The 26,720-nt window shown below is 43.3% G+C and overlaps 3 protein-coding genes across 5 annotated transcripts in view; 2 read left to right on the top strand and 1 right to left on the bottom strand.

The window, feature by feature from the left end:
* Positions 1-17,378, bottom strand: part of CPSF7 (cleavage and polyadenylation specific factor 7) — a 22,556-nt gene extending 5,178 nt beyond the window's left edge. The window contains exons 1-9 of one of the 3 annotated variants that reach the window (XM_043872195.1): positions 17,291-17,378; positions 16,561-16,669; positions 9,923-10,141; positions 8,991-9,094; positions 8,450-8,622; positions 5,206-5,620; positions 4,567-4,685; positions 2,257-2,425; positions 1,452-1,618 (exon numbers count right to left, since the gene is read on the bottom strand). In XM_043872195.1, coding sequence (XP_043728130.1) covers positions 1,456-1,618; positions 2,257-2,425; positions 4,567-4,685; positions 5,206-5,620; positions 8,450-8,622; positions 8,991-9,094; positions 9,923-10,141; positions 16,561-16,614 — 1,416 coding nt within the window. In that variant the 5' untranslated portion in view covers positions 16,615-16,669; positions 17,291-17,378 and the 3' untranslated portion in view covers positions 1,452-1,455. Of the gene's footprint in view, positions 1-1,451; positions 1,619-2,256; positions 2,426-4,566; positions 4,686-5,205; positions 5,621-8,449; positions 8,623-8,990; positions 9,095-9,922; positions 10,142-16,560; positions 16,670-17,217 lie in introns of all 3 variants that reach the window. The other 2 variants (XM_043872209.1, XM_043872199.1) reach the window with 2 other exon arrangements.
* Positions 16,613-17,506, top strand: LOC122706087 (basic proline-rich protein-like). Its single transcript, XM_043921225.1, has 3 exons — positions 16,613-16,674; positions 16,758-17,031; positions 17,132-17,506. The coding sequence occupies exons 1-3, from the start codon at positions 16,613-16,615 to the stop codon at positions 17,504-17,506; spliced, it is 711 nt and encodes a 236-aa protein (XP_043777160.1).
* SDHAF2 (succinate dehydrogenase complex assembly factor 2) lies at positions 17,403-26,720 on the top strand. The gene is made up of 4 exons (XM_043872452.1): positions 17,403-17,557; positions 22,311-22,534; positions 22,615-22,724; positions 25,981-26,720. The coding sequence occupies exons 1-4, from the start codon at positions 17,522-17,524 to the stop codon at positions 26,109-26,111; spliced, it is 501 nt and encodes a 166-aa protein (XP_043728387.1). The 5' UTR covers positions 17,403-17,521; the 3' UTR covers positions 26,112-26,720.

Below are 26,720 nucleotides of genomic sequence, written 5' to 3'. Positions count from 1 at the left end.
GGTTATCATTAGGCAACAGTTTGTAGTCCAGCCACTGCTTGTGAACAACAGGCACTCACAGAAGGGGGAAGGGCTTCTTTTCCCTTCTTCATCCAGTCCCCCATGTATCCACCCCAAAGACATGAAACAGAACTACCCCAACTCTTCACCCTCCTCAATTACCATGACCTCAGACCAACCAAATTGGCCAAAACCAAGAACATTTTCCTAATGTACTTGATGTGAAATCACAATTGAGAAGAGACCCCAAAGTCACCTGGGTCATGCAACAGCCTTCAGGAACCACAAACAGACCATCCCCACCAGAGACTAGACCACTTTTAAAGATCTCCAAAGAAACAGAGGTAACAACTGCTCCTGCTTGCTTATGTACCAGAAACAATCTTTGTTGGAAGCTTGGTTTCACATGGGATTGCCAAGCTGGTGGGATGTAACCTGGAGCGTGTCTGAGAATGAAAATAATGAGCTAAGGTCCCTCGATCCGGCTAAGCCTACCTCAACTTTTCAATTACTTGAGTTAACATATTTAGTTCCCTGCCCCCAACCCTCCTGGCTTTTGCTTTGATTAAAAAAAAAAAAAATGCTGTCAATGAGTTTTTCCAAAACATATCCTGCCATTGAAGTATTCTCCACATGGTCTCTAAAGCTTTAAAGATAATTTTTTTTTCCAGATCCGCTTTCTCCTCTCTAACTAAAGTATCCTGATTTTCAAAATCTTTTAAAATAGATATTAATTCTAAAAAATTATTAATGTTGCACCTTGAAAACTTACAAGTAGGCAATGGTCTTACTTTTCTTTTTTCTGTCTTGGTCAATTTCCCTGATTTTTTTCATTTGAAAGTTTGGTGGGGTTAAAATACAACAGTGAGGGACTTCCCTGGCGGTCCAGTGGTTAACACTTTGCACTGCCAATGCAGGGTGCACAGGTTCAAATTCTGGTCAGGGAACTAAGATCCCACACCTGGCATGGCAAAAAATAAAATATAACAATAACAGTAACAAAAGCTATCATTTATTGAGAACTTACTATGTGACAGATACTATGACAGCTAAATGCTCTATATGGAATTAGCTCATTGAATACTCAGCAATCCAATGAGACAGTTGTTTTTATTATTTTCACTTACAAATGAGGAAACTGAGGAACAGAAAATAATATGGCTGGAGGAGATGGGATTTGTAACCTGCAGACACTGTGTTCTTAGCCATTATACCATGTCAAGTGAAAGCAGTCAAAAAAACAAGCAAAAATAGCTTAATCTCAGGTCCATTTCAAGGTGAGACATCTCACAAACAAGCAGAAAATCTGCCCTCCTGAGTTTCTGGTTACGTAAATGGGAAGTCCTCCCATCCCCTTTACCTGCTTTAAAAGGAGGGAGAAACCTTTACTATCAATACTTTTTCTTTCATTAAGAAATCACCAACAAGCCAGCGACGGGGCTCAGTCCCACCTTCTCAGTGGTGCCGGTCCCGTTCCCTATCCCGGTGTCTCTCGTGCTCTCGGTTCCTTTCTTGGAAGTAATCATCATGCCGATCTTCATTATGAAGCAGGTCCCGGTGCCTCCTGCTGCTTTCCCGGGACCGGCTTGGTGACCTCTCTCGGGACCGATGTCTTTTCCTATTAGAAAGATTGTTTTCAGCCTCACTCAGAAGACCTACCCCATTTTTTTCAAGAATATGGTGGTTTGGTGTCTCCTACTATTTGTTAAACCACTCTTCTATTACTCTATCATGGGCCCACTGTCTGAGGATGTTAGCTCTTTAAGGACTAGTCTTTTAAAGAAAATAAGAACAAATTTGTTGAGACTTACTAATGTATCAGGCACAGTGCCAAGAGCTTCACATGCTTTATTTCACCTAATCTTTACAACAGATCTGTAAGGTAAGTACTATCACTGTCCTCTTTCTAAAAATGAGAAAAATAAGACTTCAAAAGTTGAGTAACTTTCACACTCAAGGTCACACAGATAGTTAGGAGCAGAATTCAAATCCAAGAATGTATGGCTCCAAAGCCCATGTTCTTAACTACATTGGTCTTTCTAAATAAGCCCACTGCCTCACCCAACACAGATTTCAGACATTACAACATTTATTAATGTAAACACTTGATCAATTTCTTCCCCTTAAAGGCATGAGGGCTAGGTCTGCTCTTTTAGCCAGGTCCTTGCCAGATACCCTGTGTTCCTTTCCGCCCCTGCCAACCCCTGGGAAAATGCTGCTCAGGGCTAGCCGCCACTGGAGCAATTATCAACTCACCTGGACGAGCTCCCGCTGGCACCCACACTGTAAGACTTGGCTTCAATGCCATGAAGACAGTCCTTAAGAGAGGAGATGAGGACACGGCAACGCTCATCATTGGCGACCCGGGACTGTTTGATAACAGCAATGGCTGTGAGCAGCGTCTCAATCGCGTCACTGTAATCCCCTGACAGGGGATGGATGGGAAAGGCCAAGGATGAGCAGAGGCAGTAAACTAACTGATGGAAAGGAGAACTCAGGAGAACACAAACCAAGAGTAACTAGCTGTCCCACAGAACCACAGTATAGTGGATGAGGCAGAGTGGCAAGTATAAAACTGTATGGAACTGATATTCCAATGGTCTGGAATCAGACAGATGCTCTCAGATACTGCTAATGGATGTATAAACTAGTATGTCATTGTCTGCAGGCTATTTGACAACACCCATTATAATAAACAATGTGCACACTTTTTGACCTAGCAATTCTAAAAATTTTCAACTTCTGCTCACAAGCATATAATTTAAACAATGTTCGTTTTAGCATCATTTGTTGTATTAAAGAATCAGAAACAACTTAAAAGTTCCTTCAATAGGGTTTGACTATATAAATTAAGGAACATTGGTTCTACAGAATATTACATAGTTGTTAAAAAGCATAAGGTAATAAATCTGGATGTAAACAAAGCAATCCATGTAAAGCACTTAAGCACAGTGCCAGGCACAAAGTAAGGGCTCAATAAATGTTAGGTATTAGCTATATAATAGATGATCAGAATATTGTTAAAAAGCTGTGAAACAGTATTCCATTTTTGTGAAAACAATCAAAATTACATATATATGATGCATAAAAAAAAAATTTGAAGGACAGAAACTACATTGTGCATGGTAGTCTTACTGACAGTTCTTGCAGAAAAGTCTTTCATTTATTAACACTGCATAGTTCTGTCTGAATTATTTGTAATCTACAACCAAATATGTATATACACAAAAGTAACATATAGTTAAAACACATTATATTGTGGGCATACACACACACACACATATATTTTAAATTATGCTGCCATGAAGAACTAGCTCCTTCACCCATCTGAGCAACACTCAGACTCGCGGACAGTGGTCGGGGTGGGTGCCTGCACACTGCCTAACTAAAGCTCTCTTGCATTGCCAAGAGCCTTGAGGACAAGACAATGCAAGGAAAGCATGAAACCAGGCAGGGGCCCAGTGAACAGGACCAGCAGCTTCCTCCTGCAGAGCAGTAAAGAGCAAAACAGACTGCGGAGGAACTGCAGTTCTGTGGAGGCCAAGGAATGCTGGGATTTTGGCTCGACCAGGGGAGGGAATTTTTGCCTGTTTTGTAGGCAGTAAATAAATATCTGTGGTTTGAATGACTGAAATGAGAACAAAACAAAGGGAGGAGACAGAGGTTCACTTACTGATCATCTCAATGTGAAGGAATCGGTGGAGAACAATGACTGTTTTTCTTTACACTGTGTATCTGACTTGCTACAATGAGCATACATAACTTTTTAACTTAAAGAGATTTACTCAGATGTCAATGAAAACTTCCAGTGGAAAAAAGAGAATATATACTTGCTTTCTGTCTTTACTCTGCATTCAGATTTCGTAGTAAAGATGAGAAATTATGGAAAATGGACGAAAATAGTTATTTCCTAAATATGACAATCTATATCTACATTCATGTGGGAAACTCACAGGAAGAAAAGGGAATATGATTAGTGTTACAATGTGAAACTTCGATCAGAACCAGGAAACTCTCTCTATATACTCTTCTCTTAGGAACCAAAGATTCTGTTTCCTCAGCTCTCAAAAGCATGGCCGCTGGTTCTGCCCCCTTAATACTGACAGCAGGGCCAAAGCTAGCTGTAAGGGTGTGTCATGCCGTAAGATGACACCCAACAGACTTGTCTCTTTCTAGGACAGGCTACATGGATGCCGTCAGCTCTGCCTCGATCCTCAAATATAATCAGATTCCATATCAACCATCATCATCAGTTCTAAAAACCCAAGGTGTACACAGACGCTAGACCCAGTGATCAACCACTGAGATCAAGATTTCCAGGAGGCAGGAAACACCACAATGAGATAGTATTAGTTATTTATATCCTACGCATTAAGTTGGTTTTCATGGGGCAGGTCTAGATACAGGCTAAATAAACAGTATCAGTGGAGCTCCCCAAAAGCCCCAAACCAGGTTATTATTGATTTTCAAAATGTACCAGTGCTCCAATTTTATCCTGAATTTCTTACCAATGGAAATGACAAAACTGAAAATAAGCAGAAGGCAGCAAAGCTAAGGATGAGTTACCTGCACTGGCTCCAGATACAGCTTTGGAAATGGCACTGCTGGAAATTGCTCTGTTCCGCTTCATGATGTCTTCAAATTCTGCTTCACTCACTGTAGACGGCGGAGGGCCCGAATCTCGGCTGCACACAGAAATACAGAGATAATATCACTCCTGACTGCCCACACCCAGTGTTATCTTACCATCCTCTAGAGTACTATGCTATTTAATTACACTCTCCTGTATGCTGTCTTAAATGATTCTCAGCCTGTTCACATGTTTTATATGTTAATGTTCTCTTCAAAGACAGGATTTATGTGGTATACTTTTATAATTTTGGCATGACCCCATAGTGCTAGACACTCATAGCACTCATAACAGTGACTCAGAGCACTCAATTTAATCAACCACCCGAAAAAGGGATACAAAGGACACAGTTTGGGTGAGAGGTTAAGAGGCAAACAAAATACCAAATAAAAACATTCTCTAACAGGTAGTTAACTATTTCCCAGGACTCAATACTATGACAACAGAATTTCCACAAGGGAAAAACACAATAGTTCAGTGCTCACTTACTTCCTTGGGGAGAACAAAATAAACTTAACACACTGTCTACCCTGCTATGCCTGGCTCAGATTTGAAAGGAACAAGATAGTCCTTACCTGCCATGGTGGTTATAGGGTGCTGAGGCTTTCATGTAAGTATCTGGTGGAGGCCCCACTGTGGCATTTGGTGGGGGGAAGAAGGCTGGATTGAGGTGAAGGGCAGGTGGGATGGCCCCGGGGGGAGGTACAGCCAGATGAGGAGGTAATCGAGGAGGAGGGGGCATGAGATGTTGGTAGTGGATGCCAGGAGGAGGAGGAGGGACCCCAAAGCTTGAGGAGAGAGGTGGTGGGGGTGGAATGGGAGGTGGGGGGAGGCCCATCAGGGGAAGGGCTGAAGGAGGGCGATTAAAGTAGGGCAGCACACTGGGGGGCTTATCCACACGGGCAGATGAGGGCACAAGGTTCTCAGAGGGTGTGGCCCGTCCATCAGCAGAATCACTAGAATCTCGGGAGTGGGCCCGTGGAGGTATTCCTACGAAGAAAAAGGAATTACTGTTACTGCCCAAGCCTTAAACATAACCACAGGACAAGTTCATCCGTCAGCAAGAGTTATCTGACACCACACTAAGGAAGGTGACAGGTGGCTGAGGAAGAAGGTAAAATCATCTACTGCCTCAGAAAGGTCAGAGGCAGCCTAGTTCAGACATAAACCCAGGAAGCAGTACCACCCTAAATTCTGTGTGCTAAAGAATTCTCTTTATCTAGAACTCTCAGTGCTTCACATTTAAATTATCCTTAAATTTGTTTTCTATTTTTAAATGCAGAAACTTCTTAATAACCCACGAGAAAAATGACAGTGTTGAAATATGTTCATTACTGTTTAGCTGGATTCAAGCAGATTAAAAATCTCATTTTCTCTGGTAGGATTTCAGGGACTCTTTCCTTGGCTTATAGTAGTTAACCTTTTCTATCCTGCTATATATTTCAAATTTTCTCTTTGCCTTGGCACTTTTGCCAGTGAATTTGGAGGAAAGGAGGGACAGGCAGGGCATGGACAACACTTCTTCCATCCAAGTACCAAAACTGGTAACTGGGATGAGGAAGAGACACAGGACGAAAAGTGGAAGACTGGAAGTTAAATGACAGAAAGTGGGAGATAAGCCAAGAAGAGATCAGCTCATAGAATGAGCAGATGGCACATAGCTGACATCAGGGACTCCTTGCAAAAGCTTGGTACAAAATATGTCTGAAATCTGGGAAACTCCTACTATATTTCAACAGTCCCAACCCTCAACCCCACAGGGCAGCCTTCTAGGAACATGATCATGGTTCAGTGGTATGTTATTGTGCAAAATGGACTCAAAACATGTCTGCATACTGTTGGAAACGTGGCTCTGATACCGTCGAGTCACTTGGGTTAAACTTGTTCCCTTTTTCCAATTTAATAGTCTACTCTAAGCCTGGTTGATGTGAAATCCAAAAGAAGAATGGCCTTGGGAGTCTTGTATGTAAAAAGATGCCATCAGGAGACAAGTGTGGAGAGGAGAAAAGAAGAGTGCTCCTTAAACAAAAACTTGTTAGTAAACCCTAACTCCTGATGAAAGTGTTAAGTGGAATTAATCCCTTTGGGAATCACCTTGGTTTCTCTAATGTAGTTTATCACCAGTGCCTACCACAGCATTCTCGTGCTTTTCATGTCTCACACACATGGCAACTTGCTTCTTCCCTGAGTTCTCTCAAACTGAAGAAAGAATACTAGCAAGTGTAATCCCCTGAAAGTTAGCTACCTTCCCAGCTACTGTTCCCACATCAGCAAGGGTTTTTTTTTTTTTTTTGTAGCTATGGCTACAAATCCCAAAAGTAGCAACCATTTTTAAGCAGACTATGTCAACCAGCTGTACTGAGTGAATTAACAGAGTCCAACTATATCAACATGACAGAGCAGAAAAACACAACTCAATCACCACCATCATTCCAGCAAAGAAAGGTAAAACCCAGGAGTAAACAGTCCAGTGGTTTACCTAGGACAATTAGGTATTCAACACAAATGTAAAATTATACATCTTACGGAAGTCAGAAGAGGGCTGAATCAATGACTCTGATACAGAATGGACTCTGAAAATTCACATTATCAAGGAAGAAAAGTAGTGTCTTCTAACACAGAGCAGTAGAAGCTCACAACACTTCCATCTAGGCTCTCAATCTACTTATAAGAACATAGTTGTTCCTATCCAAGAGTTAAGTGACATATTTCCACCTACAATCAATCTATCCAAGGTCCCAGTAGACTACTCAATCAACACAAGGCACTATTTTGAGAGAAGGACTTAAGCAGTTACAGAAAGTAGGTAACAAAACTTTGCCATCGCCCCCACTGTAGTAAAAGGCAAGTAATGACAGTTGGCTGTTTCAGGCAGGGTAGCTGCACCTTATGAGGTCATGACAATCCAAAGCTGGTTCCCAGGTTGCACAGGTTCAGACACAGATTTTAACAGTGGCCCAGGGTTGACTGGACCCTAGGAGATTGATTCACACTGTTCAAATTCACAAGAGACTGATTCTTAAACCAAAATGCCAATTTTTAAATTTACAATGAGAAATACAACTGCCAAGCGGACTGGAATACTCATGTCGCTGGTCAGTGCATTCTCTTCCCAGTAGAAGACCCTAGTTGGGAAACCAAATTAGTATCAGAAGATGGCTTGGTGAGAACGGGGTCAGAATAAAGGGAGTAAGGTGAACTTAAGGCATACCATCATCAGGCTAATGTGGCATGATGCAACACCCTTTACTAACAGGAAACACTTGCCAAGCGAACTAAAATAGCAGGTAATCAAAAGGGTACCCAACCCCCCTAGTCAATGCTGGAGAAACACTGTTAAATTTTTACTCTCCAGCATTTCTTTTGGTTGATAAAGAGTACCCTTCCAATGTATGTTTATAACAAGATTACAGCCATCTTTATGTACCATATTTGTATTTTACCGTGGTTGCTTAGTATTTGATAAAAAGACATGTCTTACAAGTAAGTCCATTTGCTATATACTGATTTTTTAAACAGAAACACATAATTCAGAGGTGACAGGAACTTTATACACTGTGTCCAGTTCAAATGGGGAAGTAGGCCCTCAACAGTGAAGTGATTTGCCCAAGGTCACATAATGAGTTAGCAGCAGAAATGTATAATCTGAACTACCTGACTCCTGGCACATAAGTCTCATTTTTAGCTCACCTACTGCCATGCTGCCACCCACAATCACTACCACCCTCCCTCAAACTCCTCCACAATGTAGGCCAAGCCTACAGCACAGAAAACAAACCCACAAAATACCCCCCCTGCATACAGATGGTCTCCACGTACCCCCTCTTGGGACTCGGACGCACTCACGTTTCCGAGCCTGTGCCTCAAACTGTGACAGGTTCTGCCGGGTGGCCGGCCTCACGTCCACTTTTTCTCCATTAAGAACTTTTCCGGGCAGAAGTTCCAACAATTTGTGGACAGAGTTTTCAGAGGCTACCACCACCTCAGCATACCTTGAGGAAGAAAAATTAAAAATGTGTGAGATCTACTAGACAATCAAGCAAGAAACACAGAAATTCTCTTCCACTTTTGGTAAAGCAAAGGATACCCTGCTTATATTACATATACAAAACTATCAACAACAAAAAGTGTCAGCCTAAAATTTTCCTATTTCAAATTAGAAACCAGCTTTCTTTGCCCTTCAATGGATGGATGTTCTCCTACCTCGCAGTGAGGTCCCCATTCTAAGGTGGTTTGTCAAAACCAAGGCAGTAAACTGGGCCAGGGTGGGAGGGATTAAATTACAGGGCCAAAATAACAGTACAGATCTGTTATCCCAATGGTTACAAACTAAAAGGGGCTTCTCAAATCCAGACCTCACCCTTTGGACTGGCCATTTGCTCGATTCTCTGCAAATTTCAACTCCACCACATCATAGACTCCTATAGAGCGAATAACCTGGATCAGCTGCTGGTCTGTGGTCCACTGGGGCCGGCAAGATGGAAAAGGAAGAAATGTCAAGAGCTATACACCCTCCCCCAGAATGTCCCCAACCCTTCCCCCAAACCTAGGAGTCTAGTCATAACCATGACCCCCCACAGGAAACCCAGAAGGTCATCAGGATGTCAATGAGAGCAGGTTTTAATATTGTCCTCACCCAGACAGAACTGCAAACCACCCACCTCTGCCCCAATCCCCATATCTGAGACTAAGAAAATTAAAACCTATTCTAACTCTGACTGCCATGTGGATCATCAGTTCAAACACTGATTACTAGCAGCTTTTAGTTGGAGATCTGACAGGCCAGAGTTGACCACTGTCAACAACTTTCCCTTCAGTATGTACAATTCTTAACTTGGAAAAAACCACCTCCCATCACCAGCCCCAAAACATGTCACACAGTAACTTTTGCAGAACAACAATCACCACCTACCCCGAGTGTACTACAGCTATCAAGGTCTTTGCTCCCTCTCACCCATCATTATCACAGGACCATCTAATGACCACCAAGAGTTCAAGGTGTTCACTCTGAAATCTCATCCCACAGATGACCCTGGTAGACATAAAGCCCCAGGGTCAGGGGCAGTAACAAGATGGCAGAAAAAGCAACTACCCACTTAATCATTGCTTTCTTCGGCACCAGTACGTCCTCAGGATAGTTCTCTTTCAGAGATCAATCCAACCTGATCCCAGGAAAAAGAAATCCAACCCCATCAGAGCACAAAACAGTGCAACAGTGGTTTCTGAAAATGCCATCACCTCCCAGTGCTCTCCCTCCAGCCCACCCAAGCCTTTTTGGTTACCCAGGCTCACCCAGGAGAAACTGCCCACATAGACAGCAGCTCGCCTATTGCGCAGGCCACTGTAGGTGTACAGAATTGCAGGGGTCTTGTTATTGGGCTTGGGAGATGGCTCCTGGCGAACAGGAGGAGGTGGCTCAGTGCTGCTGCTTCTGTCATCTGAGGGCTGTGAAGTGGCTGTCAACACGTCATCATACAGGTCAATCTGATCTGTGTTGTTGAACTCTGGGTCCTAAGAGACGAGGCGTTGGCAAAGGTGGGTTTGAAAACCTTTCATTTTGTTCATTCTATTTCACTCTAATTTACATACAATTCACAGTCAAATACTTTGTAAAACATACAAAAACTTCCTGTCATACTCAAAAAACTTCCCCATGTAAAGCAATTTTAAAAATTATGTTTATGTAGGTGTTTCTCTTAAGACCCTATTAGGAGTCTGTAGTGTTTCTAGCTTTAATCAACTGTGAGACTCAAAATGTACATGATGATTAAACAAACACACTAAGAATGCACAGGGCTTCCCTGGTGGTTCAGTCAGTAAAGAATCCGTCTGCAACACATGGGAGAGTGGGGTTCGATCCCTGGGTTGGGAATACCCCCTGGAGGAGGGCATGGCTACCCATTCCAGTATTCTTGCCTAAAGTATCCCCAAGGACAGAAGAGCCCGGTGGATTGCAGTCCATGGGGTTGCAGAGAGTCAGACACGACTGAGAGACTAAGCGCAGCACAGCAAGAAAGCACAGATACACATCTGCCATTGCCATCAAGGAAGCCAGCTTCTCAAGACCACACTCACACTGATGAAATTTTCAACATCTTACACTATTTCCAAAATCAAGAGTTACACAAAACTTACCAGTCTACTTAATAACGCTCTAGAGCTCACAGTATAATCCCATCTTTCTATTAACCATCAAAAAATAAATAAAATAAAAAGGAAGCGAATAACTGGGGGATTTTCCTTTATACATTCTATTGCATGACGTGCAGATCCAACACATTACCATGACATTTATATAAGAAACATCTCTGAACAATACCAGAGATGTCTAATGATATACAAAAGCAGTCAAAGTTCTCTAAAACATAAAGCTCAGGAAACAGAACAAGCACAAATATCATAAGCTGTATTATACTAACCATTTAGAATATGAACGTGCATTCTGGAAGATAGGTGAGATATACTTTTTGTCTGTGTTATATATTACTGTTATAGACTGTATGTGCCCCCCCCCCGCCAACACACACCTCCTTGAAGGGCCTCCCAGGTGGCACAGTGGTAAAGAATCTACCTGCCAATGCAGGAGACACAGACAGGTTCAATCCCTGGGTCGGGAAGATCCCCTGGAAGATGACATGACAACCACTCCAGTATTCTTGCCTAGAGAGTCCCATCAACAGAGGAGTCCACAGGGTCACAAAGAGTCAGAGCACACACACCCATACTGAAACACTTTTCCCCAATGTGATGGTATTAGGAGGTGGGGCCTTTGAGAGGTAATTAAAATGAGATGAGGTCTTGAGGGTGGAGCCTATGAAATGTATTAGTGCCCTTGTAAGAATTAGAGCTTGCTTGCTCTGCTCTCCGTCATGTGAGGATACAAGCTGGCAGAAGCTGCAACTGGAAGAGGCTGCTCACCAGAACACAAACCTGATCTGTCTTCTAGCCTCTAGAATTATGAGAAATAAATTTGTTTATAAGTCACCCCATTTTTAGTATTTTGTTATAGCAGACCAAGCTAACACATATCAAAACTCCTAAAATCATAAGAACTACTATTAAGGGAACTTAATGTTTCAGAGTTTTCAGTGTTATTATCTTAGAGAGGATCTTTTTATTTTAAGGATCAAACAAGTTTTTTTTTTCCCCCCCAGGTAACAGCCTAAAACATCCAAACAGTGCTAAAGATGAAACTGCCAAAAAACAGATGGAAGGAGACATTTGGAGTGTTTTAGGGACACTACAGCTCATTCATGTTATTGCTGTCTTTTACAAATGGGAATAAAGAAAGATCTATACAAAGGGAATAAAAAAAGAGCCTGATTTGGCAACTTGCTTAGTTCCCTGAAGGAGAAGGCACAGAAGCTCCAGTAACTTTCTCCCTTCAACCCCATCACAAGAATTCCTGATTCTGGAGTGCAACTAGAGGACTCACTACAAAATACATTCTTAGACCTACATACGATCAGAAACTTTTGGAAACAATCTTTTAGTTTTTCAGTTTATCTGAAGTAAAAGGAAGACCATGCACAGCAAGATAATGTAAGTAACTTCAAATGCTACAAATACTCTAGAAGCCCAAAGAAGAGTTTGAACCTTGTGAAAATCTCAGAAAGAGAAAAGAGAGTAAACTTTTTAGACAACTTAAAAAGCATGAAAAAGAATCCGGGAGGTAAATAAGCACAAGAACATTAGGTAGTCAAATCTATAAATAAGGATCTTGCATAAAAAAGGATGAGTATGATGGGGAGCAGCTAACACTGGAGAGTACAGGGTGGACAATAAATTTAAAAGGTGAAGAAAGTCACAGCTAGTAACTCAATATTTTGTGTGTAAAATATTTGACAGTCTAAGTCTCAAACAATCCTAACTCTAGACAAATCATTTATTTATTTATGCACTCTATATGATTTGCTCTTATGGTTCAAGGTAGAAAGAAGACTTAGAAACCACTTGATCCTCTTCAACGCTCTTATCCTAAAACAACAGTACTTCAAACCAGGGTACCTTTTTTTAAAATTAATCAAGGATTGTGAAACGGAACTTAAATAAGGAAACTCACAATCTTGAATGGTCAGTGGAACCAAACTGGCATTCGTTCCATAAAGCATCTGTGATTCAGAGATGCATGTCCAAACGTTGTAATACAAAGACTATTGCTGATAACTGAGTAGTGAACATGCAGATATGGGCAGCTCAGAGATCAAAGGTATCACCAGGAAACTGCCCATACCCTAAGCCTCAGTGAACAATCTACTCTTTCAGAGTTCCTTAGAGAATATGATAGTCTCGATCCCAGAAGACTCTGGTGTATGGATTATTTTACCACCTTAAGAAATACAAAAGGATTCAAGGAATGCAAAATTGTCACAAGATTCAAATGGTCTCTCTGGGCCACAGAGCCTCAGTTCAAAGAATTTTGTAGGAACTGTTCTGATGCATAAGGCAGACCTATTGAGGATTCTGTTGAAGATTTTGTTGAAGAAATAATGTATCAAGTTGTATTTGCATCTAAATCTGCTAGCAACATCAAGGGGCTAAGACAGGAAAACAGGTAAGGACCTGAGGTTTTTCTGATTACCAAATGAGCTCATGATTTATGCAGTTAAAACAAAATCTAATTCTACAGATTAAGTGAAAAATATAGTATTTTACAGGCACTGATGTCAAAGATTTCATTTCAAGGAGATTAAAAAAGATGTATTTAATACTGAATTAATACCAGGGAGAAGTTTGTACTTTATAGAAGAGGAACAGATGTGATTGTCTCAGGAAGCTTCTTGGTTTACAAAAGAGAACTTGCATGATTTTGAATTTAAATAAGAACTTCCCCACCTGAATGCTCAATGTTCCTACTTGCCAGCCCTTTCCTGATATCTAAAGCGTTAGTCACTCAGTTGTGTCAGACTCTTTTGGATCCCATGAACTCTAGCCTGTCAGGCTCCTCCGTGCATGGAATTCTCCAGGCAAGAATACTGGAGTGGGTTTCCATTCCCTTCACCAGGGGATCTCCTGACCCAGGGATCGAACCCAGGCCTCCTGCACTGCAGGCAGATTCTTTACTGTTTGAGCCACCAGAGAAGACACAGTAATAAAGCTTTTTCTGAAAGCAACATATGTGACATAATTTTCTTGTAACTGTAACCAAAGCTCAATGCTCTTGGCTTTGTGGTTACTCTTCCCACAATTCTCACCTCACTCTCCTTCCCTATCACGGGACACTGCTGTAGATCACCAAGCATGGAACCTCTTTTGAGCACACAAATCCATCTTCCCCCTTTTATCTCACTACTTCTAATACAATGCCTAGCAAACAGTAGTAGCTCAGTAACTATTTGCTGATGAAAGGAAGGAGGAAACTGAGCATACTGTGCAAAGTGCCTGTCTTAGCGCAAGAAACAGAAAAGAGACAAAACACTCAGCAGGGATGGCAGCTTTCAGTCACTTTTTGAGTTGTTCTCCTCAGCCCAAGAGAGCCCCTATTTAGAACTCCAAGGTTTCCTCCCTAACAGGAGTGAAGTGAAGTAGCTCTGCAAAAAAAGGCTTTTGCAGCACATATTGTAATAGATCTGGAGTCAGCACCACAGGGTTTCATCTAGGAACAGAGCTTATTTCCCCTGGGGAGCAAAGTACACATGACAAGGTTCTTGTGCAGGGGTGAACTGGGGTGAATTAGTAACATTCCTATAACATTCTAAAACATAATCTGTACTGGCAGCCTTCAATCTAAGTTTACTTCTAAAAGTCCCAGTCAAACAGAGCTTTTACCACTTCTCCAGCAGCTTCCAAATTCTACTAAAACCTGCTTTGCTAAAAATTAACTCATCTGTGGGGGAAAAAAGCATCCTTTCCTGACCTTCCCCAGGACACAAGACATTTAAAATCTATACTTTCTTCAACTTAACCAAGTACCAAATTGTCGTTTTGGTACAAACATCTACTTGATTTCACACAAAAAAAGTCCTGTTTAACTGAGGAGACCAGAGACCAAATTGTTGAGACCAACAACTCAGTGGATGAGACCTATGTCTTGTCTATGACCAACAAGCTATACTGCTTAAGAAACTATGAAAAAAAAAAAGAAACTATGAAATGTCACATGTGGCTAGACATGTGGTCAAGGACCCTGTTCTACCCATTTCCCAGAGTGAATCAGCAGCAGCATTGTCATCAACCCACAGATAACGAAATTAAGGGAAACGAGGTTTTTAAAATTAATAATAGAAAAGAATTATGGGAGCCTTTTTTTCTTGCTATCTTATATTTAAAAGAATAACATAAAAAGTAGTAAAAATCTTGATTCAAAGTAATATGAAAAATTCAGGAAAGCAAATGGTTTGTAACTACATATACTAAGTCTTTCTTTTTATCCATAAATAATTGACTTATTTGTAATTTAAAGAAAGATTTTCATGTATTTAAGTTAATCAGCAGCCACATGTAGACGACTGCAGTTTGCCTGACAAGACATGGGAAAATGATCAACTTTTGCCAAGTGAAAGGAATGGCACATATGGCATATATAAACCTTGTCTGCTGCTTCATATCAAAGTCAGGGTCCATACTGTACAGCACATGGAACTCTGCTCAATGTTTTATGGCAGCCTGAATATGAGTGAAGTTTGGCGGAGAATAGATACATGTGTGGCTGAGTCCCTTCCCTATCACAACATTGTTAATAGGCTATACCCCAGTACAAAATAAAAAGTTAAAAAAAAAAAAGCCAGGGTCCAATCAGAGCACTTTCCTTCTCTGCTGCTAAGTTGCTGCTGTCGTGTCCGACTGTGTGACCCCATAGACAGCAGCCCGCCAGGCTCCCCCGTCCCTGGGATTCTCCAGGCAAGAATACTGGAGTGGGTTGCCATTTCCTTCTCCAATGCATGAAAGTGAAAAGTGAAAGTGAAGTCGCTCAGTCCTGTCTTGACTCTAAGCAATCCCATGGACTGCAGCCTACCAAGCTCCTCCATCCCCGGGATTTTCTAGGCAAAAGTACTGGAGTTGTTTGCCACTGCCTTCTTCGCTTTCCTTCTCTAGACTGGTTTTGTTTTTAAATCCTCTTTATACGTCCTTACATATAGCCATTGAAAGATGAAAATGGGAAAAACTAATTTACTCAAGTAGAATAGTGCTGAAAATAATCCAGGCAGGATATTAAGTTTTAAATACAGACTTTGGAACATTCTTGAGATCTGATCACAAGAGCTCAGAATTGACCTGTATATGAGATGACTGTTTCAAGGGAGATCACTGTATAATTTTCTTGACATATCATAAAGAGATCAACAAACTGAACTCAAGAGTATGTGAGTGGGTCTCTATCTGCTTCTGAACTGGTTTGTATAATACCTTTACCTCCTCCCACCAAATACATCATCAATAAAGTTTATTACTAAAAAACTAACATTAAAAAGCCTATGGACTTCTCAAGACCAGAGTCAAGCTACTTCTGAAAGAAGGAAAGCTGAAAACAACTGGAAAACAACTGACATTAAATGTTAAAGTTATCTTTCATACTTGCACTGCCTTATGAAGGGAAGGGGTAATACATTTCTTCAGGAACACGTATCAACACTGTCTTCATGAATGCTACAGAACACCTAATTCTGATTTTTAAATGTGGAGACTGACGTCCAACTTTGGCTTCCTGGAGGAGCAAGTTCCACAGGTTGATATACCACTCTATTAAACCTAATTTTTTATTGCTCTTAAATCAAATCTTTTAAAAGTAAGCCTGGAGGCTTTAGCTGACATAAAGCGGAATAGGCGTAAGTCTTGGAAGTCTGTGCTAGAGGGAAGATTTTAGATCTGACAGACGTGTTCAGGCCGAGCAAATCTTCAACCACTAACAGAGCTTCGGACCCCTGCAAGTTTGCTGCAAGTGATTCCTCAGCTGATACAGGAAAATCCCACTGCTCCCGAGGACTCCTCACCTGATTGAATTCCTCGTCAGCATATATATCAATCAAGTCAACTCCTTCTGACATGGCTTCGGAAGAAAGATCTCGCGCCCGGAGAATGGACAAGGCAAGAAAGATGCCACTGCGGTATCCAGAAAGAAGCAAGAGTTACAAGGCATAAGGGTCCCGGGCTGGAAGGAGGGCACTGGTTGCCAACCTCCCGTCTCCAGAGACGCAGCATCCCAGCAGTCCGAGCTCGGCCCCACCCGCTCCGCCCCGCCCCCGGCCTCGCGCCGCCCCTCGCTCTCCCAGGCCACCGGGGCTCGCGGGGCTCGCTGCCCATCACCCTCAGGCCCGACCGGAGCTGCGCCGCAGCTGCCCGTGGCGCGACGACAAAGTCCAGGCCTCTGCTCCTACGGGCCCTCGGATGGCGCTGCGAACAACGACAGCCGCGAAGCCCGCAGGCCCAGTCCGCCGCACCTGCCGAGGCCCCAAGCTGCCCGGGCTATAAGTCCCTGCGGCTCTCGGAGCTCCAGCCACCTCCGCTCCCCACCCAGGCCTAGTCCTCGCCCCCGGCTAGGCCCGCCCCGCTCCCTCCCCACAGACCCGGCCCGACGCCTTCGGCTCCCTCCCTCAAAGGCCCGCGCCTCCCGCCGCCCGCCAATTCCGGTTGCCCCAAACTCAACCGACCCCCTCCCCGCCTCAGCGCCGTCCCCGAGCCCTCTTCCGGCCCAGCCGGCCCCCGGCCGCGCGCCCCCGTTACCGGGAATATGGCGGCGGCGGCGGCGAGTCTGGACTAGGCCCGAAGCGCGCGAACCGCTCTCGGCCCCAGGTCCCGCCCCCCCCCGCCGCCGGCGTCACACGCACAGTCACTTCCGCCATACGCGAGGACGCATCTTCCTGCTCAAGTCTTCGGCGCCGCTGTCTGCGGCACTGGTGTTCGAAAGTATCCGGAAGTGGCCGGGCCATAGGCCTTTGATGCGGCTTGGGAAAAATGGCGGTGGTCGCTGTCTTCCCGGCTCTTGCGCGGGTGAGGAGAATGGGGCTTCTAGACTCCTGGGCAGGCCACAGTGGGAACTGTGTCTTGTCTTCCTCTGAAGTTGTGGAGACCGAGAGAAGCATCTACCTGTCTTATATAGCCCAGGCAAGGGCAGACCCAAGGAGAGGTTGATCTTGCAACGTAGGAGATTCAGGTTACATCAACTCTGGCCTGAGCCCGCTGTGTGCTTGTCTCGTAATATCGTTGACCCTTCAGCCTTCGTGAGAAACCCAATTCAGATGTCACCTATTTGCCAGGTGGAACTGACCGGACAGCTTCTGGGAGCCTTTTGTCTCTGTTCTTAAGCCTCTCTGTTCTTTTTAAGTCTTCTCTAGTGTCAGTCGTGGTTTCACATGGTTTCATAAGATCTTTTTTCGTTTTGAATATAGTCTGTTAACACTGTAAAATTTTCTCTTAGTACTGCTCTTTGCCAATTTCATGATTTTGTGATGTGTTTTTGTCTCCAGATGTTTTCTGATTCCCTTTTGATTTCTCCTTTGACCCAGTTCAAGAGTGAGGGTGTTGTTCAATTTTCACTTATTTGTGAATTTTCCAGTTTTGCTTCTGCTCTTGATTTCTAGTTTTATTCTGTTGTGATCAGAAAAGATGCCTTGTATGATTTCGATCTCTTTTGTTAAAACTCGTTTTGTGACCTAACATGCTCTCTGTCCTGTAGAATGTTCTTAAGAGTGCTTGAAAATAATGTGTATTCTGCTGCTGTTGGATGGAATGTTCTGTATATGTATGTTTGACCCATTTGGCTTACAGTGCTGTTCCTGTCCTCTACTTCCTTATTGATCTTCTGTTTGGATGTTCTATGCATATTGAAAGTGGCTTTTGAAATCCCCAACTATTGTGTTGCAATTTCTCTGTTCAGATCTGTCAATATTTGCTTCATATGTTTGGGTGTTCAGATGTTGGTTGTATGTATAATTGTTGTACCTGTTTGGTGAGTTGACCCTTTCATCATTATTTCATGGCCTTTTAAAATCTCTTTTGATAGTTTTGACTTAAAGTTTATTTTATCTAGTGAAAGTAGGGCCATCTGTGCTCTCTTTTGGTTTCTATTTGCAGTGGAATGTGTTTCACACTTTCACTTTCAGCCTACATCTAAAATGAGTTTCTTGTGAGGCATATAGTTGGATTTTGTGGGTTTTTAAAAATCCCTTCGGTCTCTCTGTGTCTTTTGATTGGGGAATTTAATCTGTTTACATTTAAAATATTACTGATAGAGAAGGACTTAGAGTTGCCATTCTGTTCATTGTTTTCCGTCTTGTAGCTTTGTGACCTTTTCCTCTCTTGCTGTCATCTTTGGTGATTTATTGACTTTTTTCTATAGACATGCTTTGATTCCTTTCTCATTTTCTGTTGTGCATAAATGTTTGCTTTGGGTTACCATAGGGCTTGCATTAAGCATTTTATAATGTATTTTAAGCTGATAATAGCTTCAGTCTCATCCGAAAACTCCTCTTTTACTCCTCCCACCTTATGTTACTGATATTACAATGACATATTTTACTCTGTATCCACTAGTGTACTTTATAGCTTTTTTAAAAATGTCTTTGTCTTTTAACTTTTAAGTCAGAATTAAACGTGATTTACCTACCATCATTGCAGTGTTATAGTAGCCTGTGTTTGTCATAATATACCTTTACCAGTGAGCTCTGTGCTTTCATTTGCTTTTGTGTTATTTTCTACTGTCCTTTGGCTCCTTTTTGTTTGTTCAGTCGCTCAGTGTCCATCTCTTTGCGACCCCATGGACTGCAGCATGCCAGGCTTCCCTGTCCATCACCAACTCCCAGAGCTTGCTCAAACTCATGTCCATCAACTCAGTGATGCCATCCAACCATCTCATCTTCTGTTGTCCCCTTCTCCTCCTGCCTTCAATCCTTCCCAGCATCAGGGTCTTTTCTCATAAGTCAATTCTTCACATCAGGTGAGCTTCAGCATCAGTCCTTCCATGAATATTCAGGACTGATCTCCTTTAGGATGGACTGATTGGACCTCCTTGCTGTCCAAGGGACTCTCAAGAGTCTTCTCTAATACCACAGTTCAAAAGCATCAACTCTTCGGTGCTCAGCTTTCCTTATGGTCCAACTCTCACATCCATACATGACTACTGGAAAAACCATAGCCTTGATTATACAGACCTTTGTTGGCAAAGTAATGTCTCTGCTTTTTAATATGCTGTCTAGGTTTGTCATAGCTTTTCTTCCAGGGAGCAAACGTCTTAATTTCATGGCTGCACTCACCATCTGCAGTGATTTTGGAGCCCAAAAAGAAGTCTGTCACTGTTTCCATTGTTTCCCCATCTGTTTGCCATGAAGTGATGGGACTGGATGCCATGATCTTAGTTTTTTGAATGTTGAACTTTAAACCAGCTTTTTCACTCTCCTCTTTCACTTTCCTCAAGAGGCTCTTTAGTTCCTCTTCACTTTCTGTCATTAGGGTGGTGTCATCTGCTTCTTCAATTGGGATGTCCATTTCTTTCCCCAAATTTGGGAAGTTTTGAGCCATTTTTCCTTCAAATCTTCCCGCCCCTTTCTCTTTTCTCCTTCTGAGACTCCCATAGTATTTACATTGGTCAGGTTGGTGATGTCTCACAAGCTTATCTCACTCATTTGTTTTTCATTTTCTTCCTCTGAATGAATAGTCTCAAGTAAACTGAGTTCACTGATTTTTTCTGTTTGATCAAGTATGCTGTTTAACCTCTGTGGTGAATTTTTCAAAATCGTTATTCTTTAGTTCTAATTAAAATTTTTTTTTCTTTTTCTATCAGTATTTGGTTATGCGTTGTTTTCCTCAGCTCACTGAACATCTTGATGACAACCTTTTTGAGTTATTTGTCGGGTAATTTCATATACGTCTGTTTCCAGGGTTGGTTGCTGGAAGTTTATTTTGTGTATTTGGTTAGGCCTTGTTTTGCTATTTCTCATGCACCTTGGAACTTTGTGCTTAGATCCATGCATTTGAAAAAATAACCACCTCCCAGTCTTTTTTTTGTACAAGAAAAGAGCTTTTCCCATCAGTCCTGCCAGAGAATTTGGGGGCTTCTCAAACCTTTTGTATGGAAATGTCTTCTCTAGACTTGTGCACCTAAATTCCCAACCAAAGGGATTTGCTGTCTTCTTTTTTCAAGTGCTTATAATCTCTTGCTCCCTCTTGTGTCTGTTTATGGTACTGCAGGTTCTCTGGAGCTGCCGCAAGCCTCCCAGCTCTTCTCAGCCCATTCCAGGCTTTTGGAGTATCCCAGTTCCCATGAGTGCTGCAGGTTGGCCAAGACGGAAATTAGTCTCTTGTACAGCTCCTTGGAAAGCAGGAGTTTGGGATGCATGCTCCTTTTTCTTTCTGTTGGCCTCTGTCTGCTGCACCATGGGTCCTCAGAGCAGCAGCAAGCCACCCAGCTTTTTTTGTTTTCAGAGACCCCCAGATATCTGGAGTATTCTGGGTCCTGTTAGTGCCCTGAGACAAGCAAAAAAGAAAACTTACTTTGAGGCAGCTACCCAAAAAGCTGAAACATTGGACACACATTCCAGCTCTTCCTCCCCAGAGAAAAGCCAAGAACTGGGGGTTTTCTTCTGCTAGTTTTGTGCTAAGCCACAGGTAGGGATGATGGCAAGTAAGGGTGTGCTAGTCCAAACCCTCACCTAGTTCTCAGCAGCCCCCAACCTGGCACCTTTTCTGTCACATTTCGATTGAAACAGGACGGAAACTAGTCAATCAGGCCTCCCTGTGAAAGGTCATGTGTTGGACGTATGTTTCAGTCTTTTCATTCCCTCCCCAGGGAGAAGCTGGTGGCTGAGAATTTTCTCCAGTTGCACTGGGCTGAGCCAGGGGCAGGGACTATGGTGAATGAGGCTCATGAATTTTCTAGCTGTGATGCAGCTGTTTTTGTGCTCACCTGGGTTCAGGAGCCTCTTAGTTGGTTTCTGGATTTCTCATAAAGGAAACTGGTCCATGCGTAGTGTTGGGAGTTGGTGTCTCCACAGGAGAAGGAAAGTGTGGGGCTTCCTGTTAACACCATCTTGCTGACGTTACCACCTTCTCATTGCATCTTGATAGTTTTTGCCCTTCTCTAGATAGGGAAACTTTGGGGAGTTAGGGGCCCTGCCATCACTGTATGCTCAGATTTTAGCACAGGCACGTGACTAGAATGCAAACCATATTGTGAGACTTCTAAAGGAATGCAAGGAAAGAAGAAAATATTTCTGTTTGGAGACTTTCTGGAAAGGCAGTGGTTAAGAACATGTTTGCAGTCAGAGTTGGGTTCCAACCCTCGGGAATTTTTCTTAATATTTGGGTGATCTTGGTGAGTCATTTAACCTCTCTGAGTCTCAGCTTCCTAAGCTGTGAAGTGGGGACAGTATCAACATAGTTTCTTTTTTTTTTTTAGATTGAGGTGTAGTTGATTTACAATATTTTGTAAGTTTCAGATGTATAATATGGTAGTTCACAATTTTTAAAGATTAAACTCCATCTATAGTTATTATAAAGTCAACGCAACTTCTTAAGGTCTAAAGGAGATCAGATGCATTTTGCACCCAGTTTGTGTGCTGAGTGAATGACAAGGATGGTCATCCTTGTTAAAAGGTGCTTATGGGAGGCAGTTCCTTGGTAGTCCAGTGGTTAAGACTTGGGCTTTCACCCCAACGGACCTGAGTTCAATCTCTAGTTGGGGATCTTAAGATCCTGCATGCCTTGGCCAAAAAGAGAAAAAAAGATGTTTGTGGCTTTTTTGTTTCAGATGCTTGCTCTGTCAAGGCGCCACCTAGTGTCTCCTTCACTCAGCATGACATCATGCAGACGCTGCTACAGAGGTGACAGCCCGAGAGATTCCCAGAAGGATATGATTGAAATCCCTTTGCCTCCATGGCAGGAGCGAACTGATGAATCTATAGAAACCAAACGAGCCCGGCTGCTCTATGAGAGCAGGAAGAGGGGAATGCTGGAAAACTGCATCCTGCTTAGGTAGGGGAAGAGGGGAATGGGGGTTGCTTCTCTCTGGCTAAAGACAGCCTTTTCAACTTCTTTCTCTTTCTTGACGGTAGCCTCTTCGCTAAGGAACATCTGCAGCACATGACAGAGAAACAGCTGAACCTCTACGATCGCCTGATTAATGAACCCAGTAACGACTGGGATATTTACTACTGGGCTACAGGTACTGAGCATGATAAGCAGCATAAGGTGAAAAACAGGATGGTGTGGGCTGATTGAGTCTGGAAAGGTATTATGGGCAATTTGTTTTTCTTTTGTAGACACTCAACCCAACCTCTCTTCAGATTTTTCTGAAATGTGCAAAATTTGTCTTATAAGTTAAGATTCTTTGTTTGCAAGCAATAGAAACTGATTCCGTCTAACTTAAACAAAAAGGGAATTTAGTGAAATTGTATGAGAAACTCCTAGCATCAAAGGGAAAGTTGAAGAAAAACAAGGGCAGGAATGAAGTGGAACGAGACAGCTCTGGCTGCCTAGCATGAAGTCCTTGGGAGTCTCTCTCTGGCACCAGCTTTGTGAGGAATGAATTCTCACTGTGTATAGTTAGGGTTAGCTTTGGCTGTGAGTAAAAGAACCCCAAAACAACAGTGGCTTAAGGAAGACAGAAGTACGTTTTTCTTTCTCATAACAGAAGTTCACAGAGTTCGGCCCTCCAGAGCGCACAGAGGGGTTGCAGAGTCATTAAGGCCAGATTCCTCTTGACTTATTCCTTCACCCTCCCCCATGTTGGCTACCTCATGACCTCAAGATGGCTGCCGAGGCTCTATCTGTCATGTCTATATTTCAGCCAGGGAAAAAGAGGAAGAGAGCACACACCATTTTTTAATGGACCCTTCTCAAGAAATTATACACCATAATTCCACTTGGTTTCCACAGGGCTTGTACACAGGGGAGTGGGAAATATTTGGGGCCAACCTGGAAATCTTTTAATGTATCTTTGTCTTTATATTGAAGTTGAGCTTTTTGTTGTTGTTGTTGAGCTTCTTATAGATAGCTTATATTGTCATTCTTTTTAATCTGATCTTATAATATGTCTTTTCATTGGTGTGTTTTGGCTATTTGCATGTAAGTACCAATGTGATTGAATTAAAACTTACCATCTTTTTTTTTGTTGTTTTCTATTTCTGGTGTCTGTTGTTTGTTCTCTTCCCCCTCTACTTCTGTGGATTTTTTGAGTATTTAAAATTTCATTTTATCTCCACCATTGGTTTCTTATATCTCTTTATAATTTTTTTGGTGGTTGCCCTAGGATTTACAGTATATATGCATACATGTGTGCTCAGTCATGTCTGACTCTTTGTGACCCGGTGGACTGTAATCCACCAGACTCCTCTGTCCATGAGATTTCCCAGGCAAGAATACTGGAGTAGGTTGCCATTTCCTTCTCCAGGCGTCTTTCTGACCCAGGTATTGAACCCATGTCTTCCGCATTGGCAGGTGGATTCTTTACCACTGAGCCACCAGGGCACACGTGTTTCCATGTGAACTTTCCTGTATTTCTGTGCCTCCAAAGGGCTCTCCGTGCCCTTGCCCTCCCCCAGCAGTAGAAACCTACTGATTTCCAGATGGTGCTTATTAGTTTGGGGACAGGAGATCGGGAGGGTGTTCTCTGTTGTCCTGGTTCAGCTTCCGGCCCTGTGACCATGAGTCATGGTGGAGGGCCTTTTTCAGTGATCGTGCTGGTCCCACAGGGGTAGAGGATTTTTTTCTTTTATTCTTTCACTAGCCCAAGTGGGTCCTCACATGTGCCTTGTAGGAGACAGGACTCACTGACCTATTCCCAGAGCCTTGAAGCTTTTGTTGTGTAGAGAAGAAGGACTAGGCTGGGGTTTATGCTTTTGCAGGGTGGGGGCAGTGTTTTCCCCTACTCCTGGCCTGCATTACTGAGGGAGGCTTTCTGCAGCCTCCTGCTCTGGACGCTGTCTTCATCGTGAGCATACTCAGTGAGGGGTTGTTGAGAAGAACCTGCCCACTGGGGCAGATTCCACTTGTGTCTGTGGCTCCCAGGGATTTTACACTCATGCTCACCTGCACTTGGCGTTCAGCAGGTGATGAACAGTTTTAGCTCAATTCTTGCCTGTTTGTATGGCGCCCAGTGCCCCTTCTGCCTGTGCCTTCTCAAGTGAGCATGTGTGTTCATGTCCGTTTTCTCCTTTGCGGGGCCTTTATTTCCTTAGGTTTTATTTTCTTTGGGTGCCTGTGACCTCAGCTCTCTAATGACTTCAAAAAAGTTATGATGTTTCTAATTTATCTGACTTTTTCTTGTTGGGATGAGTGGGGTGTTCTGTCCAGTTTTCAACATTGTAGGGGGACACTGAAATCGCCTGGATCTTACTCTGATTATCACACAAAACAACAGATGCCAGGCCCGCCAGACGCCATCTGTGTGCCGAATGAGGGAAAGTCAGACATTGTTTTGAGGCATGCCCTCTCCTAACGTTGTATTTAGTGTTGCTAGGAGGGTAATTCCAAAGCCTAGTACCCAAGCTTTCCCAATAGGAGGCTTTGTTTGGGAGGCTTTGCTTAAGTGAGAGACTCGGGGGTGGAAAGAAGGTCAGAGGTGGGCAGCATCTGCCAGACTGTCTCCTGCCGCCCTGAGGCTGGCACTGTCTCCTCTCTGCTCTCTCGGTGCCTTTGTTGCCTCTCCATCCAAATCTGGTTCTCCAGGTTCATGTCAGTTTTATGGCCTCTGTTACAGCCTTCCAGTGAATTCTTTTATGTTTTAAGTTTCCCGGAGTTATCAGTTGCTATCACTTAACATCCAAGGACTTTTGCCTCAGGAAATTAATAGACTAGAAGGAAAAACACAGTATTCCAAAAACAACTGGAGTACCGAATGCAAAGCAAAACAGAACAGCCAAGGCTGGACAGGCCAGGGGTCACTGTGCTTGTCCGAATAATAAATGCTGGGCCAGATAATAAATGCTGTCGGCTTGCAGCCATATGGTCTCGTGGCAACTGCTCAGCCCTGCCATCGCCGCACAAAAGCAGCCACGGACAATATGTAAACAAGTGAGAGCAGCTGCTCCAATAACACTCTTTTCAGATACCGGCTGCCGTAGGTTGCCAGCCTGTGGTGCAGGCTGCGTGTGTCCAGAGAAAGAATGCAGCTGCTCTGTGTACCCACTGTGGTTTTAGGCCAGGCCAGAGTTTCAAGTTTTAAGGTCCTTATACCATCAGGATTTTCTCGTGGTCCAGTGACTAAGTCTCCGTGCTCCCCATGCGGGGGGGCATGGATTCGATCCCTTGTCAGGGAACTGGATCCTACCTGCTGAAACAAAGATCGAAGATCCTGTGTGCTGCAACTAAGACCCCGTGCGGTCAAATAAATAAATAAACATTTAAATTAAAAAAGAAAAAGATCCTTATACATCTGACAGTTGACTGACCAACGTAATTCTTTTTGCCCATCCTTACAGAAGCAAAACCAGCCCCAGAAATATTTGAAAACGAAGTCATGGCCCTGCTGAGAGACTTCGCTAAGAACAAAAACAAAGAGCAGCGACTGCGGGCCCCGGATCTTGAATACCTCTTCGAAAAGCCACATTGAGCTACGTGCCGCCGCCTGCCTGGCTTTGGGGGATCCATGGATGCTCATTGCCTGCGATGGGTACTGGCCTTGATGTCCTGCTTCTTAGATGCTCAGCCCACCCAGACCTCTGGTCCTGCCTGCAGCGATGGACCCGCCTCTCTCCAAGGACATGTATATGTTCAGTGTGCCTCATGCTAGGACCCTTCAAGGCTCCCGTCTAAGCCTCAGAAGCGGCTTGTCCATGTTACTGTCGCTCGGGCCTGACTCTCTCTCTGGCTCCATAGGAGGAAGCATTGTGCCAGCTCACTGCTTCAGCCAGAAGTGTGCTCGGTGTGAAGAGGCAGCCAGCTGCCTGTGCTGTGTGGAAAGCTCCCTGGGTGAGCCAGGGCTTTGTCCCTGTGAAATTCCCCCTTCCAACCTGGGTTGGTTCTTTCTGCCAGGGGAAGCTGATCCAAGCCCCCTGAGTAGAACCCTTCAAAGACCCAGCAGGCAGAATGAGGGCAGCGGGCAGGAACAGTGTGGGCGTGCTGCTTAAGAGTCAGCATCCTCAGCAGATTTTCTCTAGAATGCTCATTTTATAAGCAGAACGATAATTGTGTATATTAAAGAATATTTTAAAAAGGAAAA

The sequence above is a fragment of the Cervus elaphus genome, chromosome 2 (genome assembly GCF_910594005.1).
Source record: "Cervus elaphus chromosome 2, mCerEla1.1, whole genome shotgun sequence".
NCBI lineage: Eukaryota > Metazoa > Chordata > Mammalia > Artiodactyla > Cervidae > Cervus > Cervus elaphus.
Note: the sequence above shows the minus strand (reverse complement) of the source record. Positions and strands in the feature narration are given on the sequence as shown.

What these genes read in the sequence shown, in the direction of transcription:
- SDHAF2 (XM_043872452.1), top strand. Translation starts at nt 17,522, where the DNA reads ATGGCGGTGGTCGCTGTCTTCCCGGCTCTTGCGCGG. An exon ending in TCTTCCCGGCTCTTGCGCGG is followed by an intron (nt 17,558 to 22,310) that starts GTGAGGAGAATG and finishes TTTTTGTTTCAG; the next exon opens with ATGCTTGCTCTGTCAAGGCG. An exon ending in TATTTACTACTGGGCTACAG is followed by an intron (nt 22,725 to 25,980) that starts GTACTGAGCATG and finishes CCATCCTTACAG; the next exon opens with AAGCAAAACCAGCCCCAGAA.
- LOC122706087 (XM_043921225.1), top strand. Translation starts at nt 16,613, where the DNA reads ATGGCTTCGGAAGAAAGATCTCGCGCCCGGAGAATGGACAAGGCAAGA. An exon ending in GCAAGAAAGATGCCACTGCG is followed by an intron (nt 16,675 to 16,757) that starts GTATCCAGAAAG and finishes TCCCGTCTCCAG; the next exon opens with AGACGCAGCATCCCAGCAGT. An exon ending in CGAGGCCCCAAGCTGCCCGG is followed by an intron (nt 17,032 to 17,131) that starts GCTATAAGTCCC and finishes CCCTCCCCACAG; the next exon opens with ACCCGGCCCGACGCCTTCGG.